At 48.3% G+C, this 11,093-nt stretch overlaps 5 protein-coding genes across 5 annotated transcripts; 3 read left to right on the top strand and 2 right to left on the bottom strand.

Annotated features, from left to right (window-relative positions):
- Positions 1-1,152: 1,152 nt before the first annotated feature.
- On the bottom strand, positions 1,153-3,299 carry F5147DRAFT_661565 (uncharacterized protein; the record flags this gene model as incomplete). The annotated part of the gene is made up of 9 exons (XM_041434718.1): positions 1,153-1,196; positions 1,252-1,427; positions 1,613-1,636; positions 1,709-1,863; positions 1,939-2,078; positions 2,130-2,218; positions 2,267-2,465; positions 2,676-2,915; positions 2,999-3,299. The coding sequence occupies 9 exons, from the start codon at positions 3,297-3,299 to the stop codon at positions 1,153-1,155; spliced, it is 1,368 nt and encodes a 455-aa protein (XP_041284086.1).
- A 634-nt stretch (positions 3,300-3,933) lies between these two features.
- On the top strand, positions 3,934-4,674 carry F5147DRAFT_661564 (uncharacterized protein; the record flags this gene model as incomplete). The annotated part of the gene is made up of 4 exons (XM_041434717.1): positions 3,934-4,008; positions 4,052-4,201; positions 4,261-4,341; positions 4,387-4,674. The coding sequence occupies 4 exons, from the start codon at positions 3,934-3,936 to the stop codon at positions 4,672-4,674; spliced, it is 594 nt and encodes a 197-aa protein (XP_041284085.1).
- Positions 4,675-5,054: 380 nt separating this feature from the next.
- F5147DRAFT_661563 (uncharacterized protein) lies at positions 5,055-6,338 on the bottom strand (the record flags this gene model as incomplete). The annotated part of the gene is made up of 5 exons (XM_041434716.1): positions 5,055-5,419; positions 5,473-5,669; positions 5,725-6,197; positions 6,245-6,258; positions 6,296-6,338. 5 exons carry the CDS (start codon positions 6,336-6,338, stop codon positions 5,055-5,057), a joined length of 1,092 nt encoding a protein of 363 aa, XP_041284084.1.
- A 307-nt stretch (positions 6,339-6,645) lies between these two features.
- Positions 6,646-8,369, top strand: F5147DRAFT_784639 (uncharacterized protein; the record flags this gene model as incomplete). Its single annotated transcript, XM_041442868.1, has 2 exons — positions 6,646-6,783; positions 6,831-8,369. The coding sequence occupies 2 exons, from the start codon at positions 6,646-6,648 to the stop codon at positions 8,367-8,369; spliced, it is 1,677 nt and encodes a 558-aa protein (XP_041284083.1).
- A 539-nt stretch (positions 8,370-8,908) lies between these two features.
- F5147DRAFT_784638 (uncharacterized protein) lies at positions 8,909-10,179 on the top strand (the record flags this gene model as incomplete). The annotated part of the gene is made up of 5 exons (XM_041442867.1): positions 8,909-9,095; positions 9,148-9,350; positions 9,392-9,568; positions 9,626-9,779; positions 9,806-10,179. 5 exons carry the CDS (start codon positions 8,909-8,911, stop codon positions 10,177-10,179), a joined length of 1,095 nt encoding a protein of 364 aa, XP_041284082.1.
- Between the last annotated feature and the right edge of the window lie 914 nt (positions 10,180-11,093).

Raw genomic sequence — 11,093 nt, 5'->3', positions numbered from 1 at the left:
CGGCGCATTTTGCACAATTGGTGAGTCATTGACTTTGCATGGATGACAACTAACAAACGCCGGTTGCAGTTTGAGGGAGACGCCTTAGTCACACCGGCGACATCGGTTCAAGCAATGTCAACGCCAATTTCTCAGCAGCTAGCCACCATCTGCGCCGAGGCTAGGGAAGAAGGTCAAATATCTTTTAAAGATGTTGGAAGACAAGGTTCTAGAGGCAAAGATGGTGGCGGCCACCTATGCTGAGAATGGACACGGCATTAGGGGATGATGTACTTCAAGCCATCATGGCATCTGACAAACTTGTGAGTATTTGAAAAAGAGGCCATGGAGTAAATGCCAGTCTGAGTAGTTAGCTATAATGTTGCTCCATGTAGTAATAGTTTCTTTGAGATATGAATAGAGATTCCAAACATGGCTGTCTTGACAGGATGCTGGTTCAATGGCTCATGCAAATCAACAACAGCCATACCGGTCTCATTTCATCTATAACAATTTGTAGGCATGGCAGTCAATCCTCTTATCATTGCCGAAGTTGCACCATCCTGCAAACAACATCACCGGGCACACAAAAACAATGGCAGTATGCTCCGGCGATATACCGCCAGCCTGACCAACTCAGTTGAGTGTACTGGCTCACATGGTCCTGGACTGAATATTTACGTGGAGTCTGGCAGAAGCAACTGGATAAGGGGACCCTTTGTATAAATACCAAATGAAGATGCTGCTTGACCACTTCTGGCCACTGTTCAGACAGCTGATAGCAGTCCACCAGAAACTTATACAAGCCGGACTATCCTGTTTGTGGACATAGATTGGCTACCATTGCCGACAACCTCCAACCGCGCCGATGGGTGCCATCCTGTGTGCTTCAGCAACAGTAAACTAATTGAGCATATATTGAAGCAGCCTTGGCGTTCACTATACTAGTGTGTTACACCGGCGGACATGCAGCCATCGCCTGGTTGAATGAATCTCTCGCCTCTCGAACAGACATTGATAGATTTTGCACTGCCTCTCCGAGTACGCCACATGTCCATCCTTCTGGGCTAGCTTCGAGATGGCACTGAGACAGATCCATTCATAAGCCTTCCAAAGCAAAAAGTTACATGTCCAATCCATTTCATGCTGAACAAGTAACAACTCTTCTGCCCATCAGTCTCTCATAGCCTTGGCATGAAGCCAGTGAACATGGTAAACTGCAACATCGGTGGTATAAGCGCCACTTCCACAGAGTATCGGTGACCTGCTCACACTCATTCAGCCAGTCACTGCTATCAGAGTCCCCTTCGACATCCAATGACCAAAACCAAGCTAACACATTGTCCCTCTGCCCTCTTGAATTTGGATCGGCGACGGCAGTACTGACCTTGAGATGCTCCCTTGTCAATGGTTGGTATCTCTTGAGCAGTGCATCGTCTGCACCAAGTCTGCACAATTGCGATCGGCATTTCGAATGGATACTTGCATTGATGCTGACCGCCCCATCCACTGAATGAACTTGAGCCCAAGCTCTGGTAGACAATGCTTGGGACTTTGCTACTCTGACAGTCTTCCGGAAAATGACCACCTTGTCAGCCAAATGCACCCTGATGTGGTGCAGGGCATCATTTACCTGCCCTTGCCAGAGCGTGAGTTCCTGATCAGCGATATCAGCAATGCCGAGGGCCACACATTTCCCTAGCCCCAAATTGGAAGGCAAAGGAATCACCCCCTTTTCCGGCTCAACACTCTAAGCTCGATGTCAATATCTTCTTCAGCCTCTTCTTGAAGTATTAACAGATCTGGTTGCATGATCTGCATGTCATTGTCGCCTAATTCCTCACTGAGAATTATTGCTCCAGCCGCCATCCAGCGATCAATATCCTGTTGCATGGTATCACGTCGGCGACCAATCACCAATCACTGAGTATCTGTTGCCCGATGTCCAAGCTTTCTCACATCCATCTGCAGCATGACCTGGGCTTCCTCGATAGCAAGGCCCTCTGCCAGCCACGTTGCTGCACCTTTCTGGTGTGCCTCGTCAGGCCACCAGCCTTGCACCATTAACAACCTTAACTCTTGCTGTTTTCTTGTCGGTGCTGTGCAAGAATTGTCGGGAATGCAGTCCTGGAAGTGCTTATGATACTGACAGTTCACATCATAGAAGGTCAATATATGGCAGATGCCCTTGGCATTGAGTTTTAATTCCTCGCACAGTGCACAATCCATATTCATCTGTCTGTTGGCGGTTGGCGATAACACACACGGTCCGAGTGATTGTACACACCTTTCTCCCTTCTGAAAATCTACCATGGCGTGCAGGACAAAACATTCATGCCTCACACATGCGCATCCGCCGATGCCAGTGGCCTCCAATCTGTGACGAGATGCATTTGCCAAATTCACTGTGCGGTGGTTGTTGCACTCCGAGCATTGCACAGCATCCTTAGCAATGGCCAAATGCTCCTTGTACAAGGCATCACTGACTATGAAGCCACAACCATCCATGAGAAACACATCATTGGTGGGATTTGTGGCATGCAGATGCTTGGCTTTGAAGTTTCCGTCCATGACAAGTGATCTTGTGTATAACCAACTCGGAGTCTCTCAACCAGATCCATTGTTAGCATCAATGTCCTCGGCAGTGCCTCTGGCAGGCAATGTGATATTAATTCCCGGCTGAGGACATGCCATACAAAAGAGGGCTAGATCACCAGGTCTCACTTCCTTTTTCTCATGGCCGAAGCCATTCCACTTCAGGAGCTTCAACTTCCGCCATTGTCTTGCCACTCTCATGAGCTCCTGGTAATGGTCCTTCATGGCAATTAATGAAATGGCAGATGATGCACCACAAAGCTCACTGGCACCAAGTGAGGAAAGGTGCTCGTGGTCATCCTCCTTAACTTGCTGTAATAATTCATTGCCGAAGTCCTGCACTCCAGGTTGTCGAGTATGAAGTCATTCAAGACATCAAAGGTAAATGCTGTCTTTGGTTTTATGAATGACGCTGGAAACAAACCCATGTGAAACAACTGTATATCGGTGGTGGCGGCCTCTGGGCATGTGCAATACTTGATAATGTAGGTATGTACTCCAGACTTGTCGACTATTGTTGTCATGGCCTTGTTGTTCCTAATGAATGGCATGCCGGTCGGTAGGTCATGGGCCTCCTTCATGCTCTGCTCAGCATTTGGTTCATTCAATGTGCTCTTGGCATCTGTATCGTCAGAATCTCCTTCCCCTGTAGTGAACAGAGCTGACTTCCCTACATCATCATCCCATGGGCATGCATTTTCTTTATGCCCGAGCCAGATCACCATCCCACTCTTGACCAAGCAACTTTCCTCAAAGAATGAGCCTATCCATTGGCTAATCCGATGGAAGGGAAGCCTCTGGTGCTGGGTTCTGCAACAACTTGTGCAAAAGAGAGGCTCACTGAAGCATCCATGGCATTTATAGACACCATCTGTCCCACAGATGATACATGACCTATCTGATGGAACTTCTCTTCAAGGAGTATGTCAAGATATGCTTTAGTCTTTGGGACCCATTGACGTATATAGTCATTTTGACTCTGAATACAGATCAGTGGTGAAATAGAGGTGATATCGGCGGATGGCTCTCTACCCATTTGCCGACCACCTTTCTCGTCCTATATGTTCTCTGCCACTCCACCACTGCATACTTATATTTCGGAGTCCACTCTTGTAGTCTATAACCTCCCATTTGTTGAGCCCAGTACTGTATAAGAATCTGTAAGAATGACAAGTTTGAATTGACCAATGCAATATGGTCATATCAATTAATCACCATTGGTTACAAGTACATTATAAGAATTATAATATAAGCTGAACCAAGCAGAACACAGCAATCATATCCGCTATATATCCATGATATAAACTGTAATATAGGGTGAATGAACCGAGCAGAACAGAACAAAACCATAGAACACCAATGACAGTCAACCAACTGTTGTTGAGTCTGGAAAGATTCACCATCACCATCCTTTATAACACAATATGCCAAGAAGTGAATCTCCTATTGTGGTTCCACAAAAAAGCTTTGCTTGCAGAAGGCTGAAGTCTTGGTCCTCAGAGCCCACCTAGAAGACTGGAAGTCTGTGAAAGGTAAAGAAAGATTAAGGGTGCTGCTTGCCATCTACAATGAAGTGTCCCTCCAAGCTCCCACCAAGGAAAAGGCCCTGTTGAAAGCTCAGCGAAAGGTATTTAATAGTTTATAACATATCGGAGATCCCGGAGCATGATAACATGTCTGTCAAAGATTTATAAGCAGTGGTTGCAGAACCAGTCTCGCTGGAGAGGAGCTGCAAAGCCCCTTATCAAGTATGGCCATCATTGGATGGTGAGGCAAGTCTTGATTCACACACACAAAGCCTTGATTTGACAGGAGACTGGAGAGATGGCTGGAAGTGAGGGGATGATTACCAAGTGGCCGAAGGCAGCAAAGACAGTCATGAATTGTTTGTCGGTGGAGGAGAGAGCAGAAGCAGAGGCCACACCGGAGAGATGGAACAATGAAGCGGCACCACTGGATATTCAGGCTGAGGTCGCTGAGAGCAAGGGCGCCAACATGATCGAGCATTTCACGACTGAAATGTTCAAGAAAGCCGGCATGAGGGTCTGCATCCTGTCAGCTTGGAAGGACAGCCAAGACAAGCTTATGTTGGGAGGGTGAGTATCATCTCTGATCAATCGGCGATTTATTCAACAGTCACTGCAGAATGTTTAGATGACGAGGACAACGGGAACCCCAGATGGTGAAATCAAAGAAACAAGTCACCAAGAAATTAGTTGAACTTGATGAATACGCCAATGGGTGGCCGATTCTGCCTGACACAATGGGATGGAAACGAGCCAAACAGCAGCACATGATTCAGTCTTTCTTGATGAAGCTCTATAGGACTTGTTTTGCTCTGTCAGATTGTACATCATTCTGATTCTTAACAGGAATGTGCTCCGGCGAAGACAACCTGAAAGTGGCGGTGCCATTGGGAGATGTAATTCATGACCCATGGGCGTTCTCTGATGGCGCCCATTGGCCGGCTGGCATGCAGCTCAAGGAGCCATCCAAGATGGATAAAGCAGATACCACCACCGTACTAGATTTCTGGTTTGACCGCCAGAAAAACGACATGCAACCAGCCTTCTCATAAGGTGTCCGATGGTGTCTTGGCAGGTCACTTGACTGGTGGAATTGAGTTTCTGTTGTTTGGCAGCGGGGAAAGCACCCTCCCAGTTTGGCAAGGCCTTCGGCGTGTAGGGGTCTGACTCGGGAGCCGGTGCTGCCTCTGGCACGGCGGCTATGATAGGTGCCAGGACTACCATTGGCACCAGTGCTGCTTGTGGTATGGCGGCTGTAATAGGTGCCGGTGTCCATTCCCCTACCTTTGCTGGAGGGACCTTACAACTGAACTGGAATGCTAGAATGGTGGTTAATCTTCGGATAACTCATGCATATAGATGAGCGACTTACATTTATTATTATGGTCAAACCCAACATGGGTAGCAACAGCCACTGTTGTTGAAGGTGGCTGCTTCCAGCCGAAGTTGAACTTGGGTGTATGTTCAGCCACCAGTGCCTGAGGAGGAGTCGAGGGTGGCGGCGGAGATATGGGTCTCTTGAGAGGGATCACCGACGCTGGTACTCCATTGTTGGGAGAGTTGGAACAGCTACAGTGGGTGCACCGGACATGCTGCAGCAAGGGCAGTGAGGGTGGAATCTCACTCTCCACATTCATTCCAAAGTTGAATAGTTGAGATGCCTGAACCGCCAGCTTCTCTGTGGCAATGGACCGAGTTCAGCCAAAATTGAATGTTGTGGGAGCTGGGGAAGATGGTGTGGGCTCTGAGTTGACTGCCGCTGGGCCTGGCGTGTTGAGTGATTGGCCTGCTGGAACTGCCGGCTTCTCTGTGGAATAGGATTGAGTCCAGCCAAAGTTGAATTTTGCTGGAGCTGGGGAAGGTGATGTAGGGTCCATTGCTGCTGGGCCTTGCTTGGTCGCCACAAACCCAAAGTTGAATTTTTGAGGTTGTGATGGCATCACAGCTGTTTGATGTGCCGGGTCTGGCACAAGGGCCTCCGCCATGACTTGCTTTTGCACCAGAAACCCAAAATTGAAGGTTCAGGATACGGTACACCTCATATGTGCCAAGTCTGCTGTAAGATGGCTGTGCAAATTCCCAAACCCGACGTGAACCCTAATTGGAAATAAATTAACAATTATGCATGCCACAGAAACACATACTTGGAGGTTGATTGCTGGTGTTGGAAATTGGCGAGTTGGAAGGTGTATCACCGTTCATGGGGAGCTCAAAATGGATGTGACAGTTGCTAGTCATGTTGTAGAAAACAGTGATGAAGTTTCAGATGAGTGATTGGAAGAACCGTCAAAGACGTGAGCATTAAATATGTGCCGATTAGTGTTGTGGCTGCATCTGCAGGGTCTAAACACTTAGCCAGGACAATAGATTGTCTGCATGGGAAAGTGGACATGTGGTCAGAGATCAGTGCTTCTGAATCTGCATGGCACGGATGACCGAGCTGAGTTCGTATTATGACATGAAATTTTAATTTGTTCCATCTGCCATATAATGACAAGCGAATTGTCCCCATTTTTGTTATCTACGCTCACATTCCCTGCTCATCATGCCATCCTCAGAAGTTTCGAACAAGGCCTTCAATGAGGTAACCGCTGGCATGCTCCAAATTTTGGCAAGAGCCTTGCAGTTGACCAAAGGTCCCGCTGGCTACCTGAACATGGCCACAGAGATGGCAAACATCATGGTCAGCATGTCCTCATTAGTCATGCACTGTTACCTAATTAAGCACAGACTCCGGCATTTCAAAGTCATGCACAGTTGGCAACTGAAATCCCACCAATCTTGCTCTCGGTGGCCATGGAATTGATGGAGCATGTAGATTGTGCTGGTCAGACATCGTTTCTTGGTGTTCCGGTGTGGAACAACATCAAGTCTAATGACTCTCGCATCGAGCACCATCAGTTATATGGCAAGGCTCACAAGGTAATGACTGCATCGGCCCCAGCACCAATGTCGCAACCTCCAGATACACCACCGGTAGAGGCAACCACAAATACACCGGCGGTCCCTTCAGTGGTAGCAAAGTCCAAGCCACCTGGAAGGTCTGTCACAAGGAAGACACCGATAGACTTGTGTGCGGACAGTGACGAAGTCAAAATTGTTGGTGATATCACCCAAAGCAATGCTGTCTACAAGAGGAAGCAGAGGTCTGTGGGTGCATCCGAAGAGGTCGCCGTTTGCCATGAAGACAAGGTCATCGCGCCAGCAATTGTAGACAAAGCTGAGGATGTTGCGCCGGGCAATACAAATACAACGCCAACTAGACCAAGGCCAAAGCTGAAAAGCAAGCAGGTGGAGATAGTAGTCTTGTCTGGGTTTGAGGTCCCAATGGATAGGAAAGGGAAGGGAAGGGAAGTTACATTGCCACTAGAGACACACCGGCGGGACCGTGAGTGGAAGAAGTCTAGAGATGTTAGTTCTGGTGGGCCGCCGAAAAAGGGATCTCACCATCCACCACCAATGCAAAACATTGGTGATCAATGGAAACCATGGTATGGAGGTTCAGGTAGGGAGCTTTGTCATTCATCTTTATGTTTGTCTCATTACTGTATTCTCCGGAAAAGGGTCAGCACTAGGACTGCCACATGCGACCAGCAAAAAAGTGAAGCTATGTTGGCGGAACAAAAGGCAATGGTCGCCCCTGAGCCTGTGGGCACCATGAGCATGGCAATGCAGGCTGATGTCAATGCTGTAAGCTCCCAAAATGCCTTGAGTCTTCCTCCTCATTTGGTAAAGAACACTCCCATCACCACAATTCCACTCACACTGCCTCCTCGTCCAACTCAATCGCCTCCATCATTCGCTGCGGACATAAAAATTGACGTGTTTAGTGATACGGTTGCAAGGGATTTTCAGGCCATGACACTAGAGGTGAAACTTGATTCGGTGTTACCCCTCGTGGTGGTTCAGAACACCATCAATGACCTTCAGACTCAGGTGGCCGACATCCGAACTCGGAACACCAAGATGGCTGAGTTGGTTCAAATCATGAACGCCCACCTTGCTGCTCAGGATACTGACATCCGAGCTATGGAGAAAATGTGTGCCGAGATTGCCATATTGCAAGAGGAGGTGAAGGCCTTGCATGCCAAATCTCAGACTCATGAGGGTCAGATACGGAGCACTGATTCAATGTTGACTGCACAAGGACATCGTACTGCCGTCCTGATGGATGCTTATGAGTCCATCCGGCAATGTGTTGTCCCCAACCCACCCATTCCTCATTTTAATAATGCTGTGTTCTTCCCCCCGCCGGGCAGGCGCAGGTGATGGAACGGCTTTATTTCAATTTCACCCCAGGTCCGTCCACAATCACAGGTACTTCCATTCCAAGTATTGCTGCCACACACGCCAGACCTTCAGGTTCCCAGACCAACTGTCCCTCCAGTGAATCGGCATCTGGGAAGGGTCCTGCCGCCTAAATGATTTCTATTGGTCAATATTCTCACAGTCGCCATGTAGTGGTAGATAATTCAGAACTGCACAATAATGTTCTTGTTATACTTTCCCCCTCAGAGATGCGCCATTGTGAGGCACCACCGCAATGCCGGTGATTGCCTTACCTTCCAGCGACCAACACCAAAGTTGTGGTCCACTGTCTTTATCTAGGATGTACACTATACTGCCATGTCTGCATCATTATGTTTGTGTTATCCATTCATTGGCAAGGCTCAGGCACGTGGCTTTCTTAACCAGGGGCCTAAGATTCTTTTATGTCATTATCTTACGTCCCATCATTGATTCCCAATAAGTGGTAATTATAAAGGTGTTGACCAGTCAGTGATATGGTTGTGTCTGTCCCCGCCTCCATGAGTTGGGTGCCTGCTGACTGGGCTTTGGCCACCACTCATCTTGCCAGTGACTATGTTTGCTGCCAGTTCTATGCCATTGTTGGAGTGACACCGAAGGTCCTCCCACCGCCAGAGCTTGATGTTGTTTTGATGCTAGGTTGCTCCCACCTTGCAAGGATCCTTGTCAATGCATATCTTAATCCTGGTGATGACCTTTCCATGCATCTGGCGCTAGTGTTGATTTGAATTGGCTTTAGTCACTATCAACTTCGATATGACGAGGTATTCCGAAGTACTGCAAAAGCAGGAGAGAGGTGTTAACTCTGGACATGAAGAATTTCTCCTCACCCGATACCCGCCAGATTGTGAGATTATCCTGGAGTGTCCTGCAGTTGTCCTAGACAAATTTGGTCTTATCATGCTATGGTACCTCCCCAGAGCAATTGATGCTGCCATTCAGGTAGGCCTGCACTCGCCGATGATCTCCACTCACTGTTACAGAATGACATGCTTTCAGCGATGATGATGATGTCGGGCCTGCTGGGCAAGAGTATCACCCATGGTACATCGCCGAAGGAGAAATGGCGTACCCATGAATCCAATTTTCAAATCAGTGAACATGGCCTTACCTCAGGGTGCATAAATCTATCGCCAGAGTGGTTCCTGCAAGCTCATCCGGTGTGTTGACTTTTCGGAACAGAATATTCTTGCTTGATTTCCTCATAGGCTCCATAGTTTCAGCCTGAAGTGTTGGCGACCCTTAAAAGCGACAATGGTGTGGCTTACTGTCGGGCGATGTGCAGACCGGTGCCCTTGTTTGCCGCTGCATTGAGAGTCATGCACTCCGGTCTTTATTGGGGCATCATTGACAACACAACTGGGGCTTGGGGTTGGGCAGATACTAATTGAATACAGCCCATGGGGAATCACCTCAGAGAATGGGCATCTGTATTTACCAGTTGTCCGCCATCGATGTGGCAACCGGTATAACTCCCTTGCACCGAGATGCTCTGTCCCGTGCTCAATGGTTTGACATAATGACCAGTGTCGGTGGTTATACAATCGGCGCGAATGAAGATGCCAAATATTGGATTGAAATTGCCTATAATCCAGGTGTCATGGCTGGCACCTCAGGAAGAATTGTTAGGCATGGGGGGAACTGGGTGAACAGCGATCGAGTTGGCTGGGTGTGGTACATGAGGGATGATATTCATGAATTTGTAGATGTACCTCGAGGTGATTATTCAAGGTACAAATCTGTAGTTACTGATGCAATGGAATTCACATAGAATTGGGGGTATATATAGTACATTTGGGGATTTCCTCAAGTCATTGATCCTTCTGTTCCATACATGCATGGGCGAACTTCTGAACCAGTCTATAGATGTATCGGCGATGGTCGGTGCCGTTCAGTGCCATATTGCCGGTTCAAGTTTATCAGTGGATCACTGGGCCTGCCTGTCAAACCCGTTAGCCAAGACTGGGCCCAATTCTGCTCATTATATGTGATATGGGCCCACCCCTGATTTAAGATGTTTCTCTTGGGCCTGTGTGCCTATTTGGTTTACCTGGGGTGGGCCCATTGCATTGATATGGCGTCATTAGGCCCACCTGGCCACCACTATACAGGGCGCAGGCCCGACAGTATACAATCCAGAGGCCTCCGGGCCCGTGTGTCCGCCTAACATACTGCTTATTGGCCTTGGGGGGTTTATTATTATTATGCGTCCATCCCATGAGCTCCGAGATAGAGACTTGGGCCCAGCTGTGTTTATGAATGTGGTGCTCCAGGCCCACCCATCTGCCGCACATATGGGACACGGGCCTATTCAATTCAGTAGACATGATATGGGCTCCCTCAGGCGCCTTACCACCGCGCCCCAGCTCAGCCACATATAAAGTAGTATCTGCTTGGGCCCTCCATTCATCCCACTAAGAATGAGCCCATTGCTTTATTCTGCCTGTCACGTGGGCCCCCCTGCTGCATCAAAGCATACTGGTAGGACCCCCAGACTACATCGCCGGTGCGCTGAGTGATCTCTGCCGGCTGTTGATTACTTTTGCACATCTGGTAGTCCGCTACTAAACACCGGCGGTCGTGACCTTATGATCCACCGTCATTTCATCACCACTACATTCACTGGTGGTAGTATTTCCACTCACTGGTTCACTTTTACATTCGCCGGAATGCCTCATTTTTTGG

This window comes from Suillus discolor (assembly GCF_016758755.1).
Source record: "Suillus discolor strain FC423 chromosome Unknown F5147scaffold_629, whole genome shotgun sequence".
NCBI classification, from domain to species: Eukaryota; Fungi; Basidiomycota; class Agaricomycetes; order Boletales; family Suillaceae; genus Suillus; species Suillus discolor.
The sequence above is the reverse complement of the archived record's forward strand: the minus strand, read 5'-3'. Positions and strand labels throughout refer to the sequence as shown.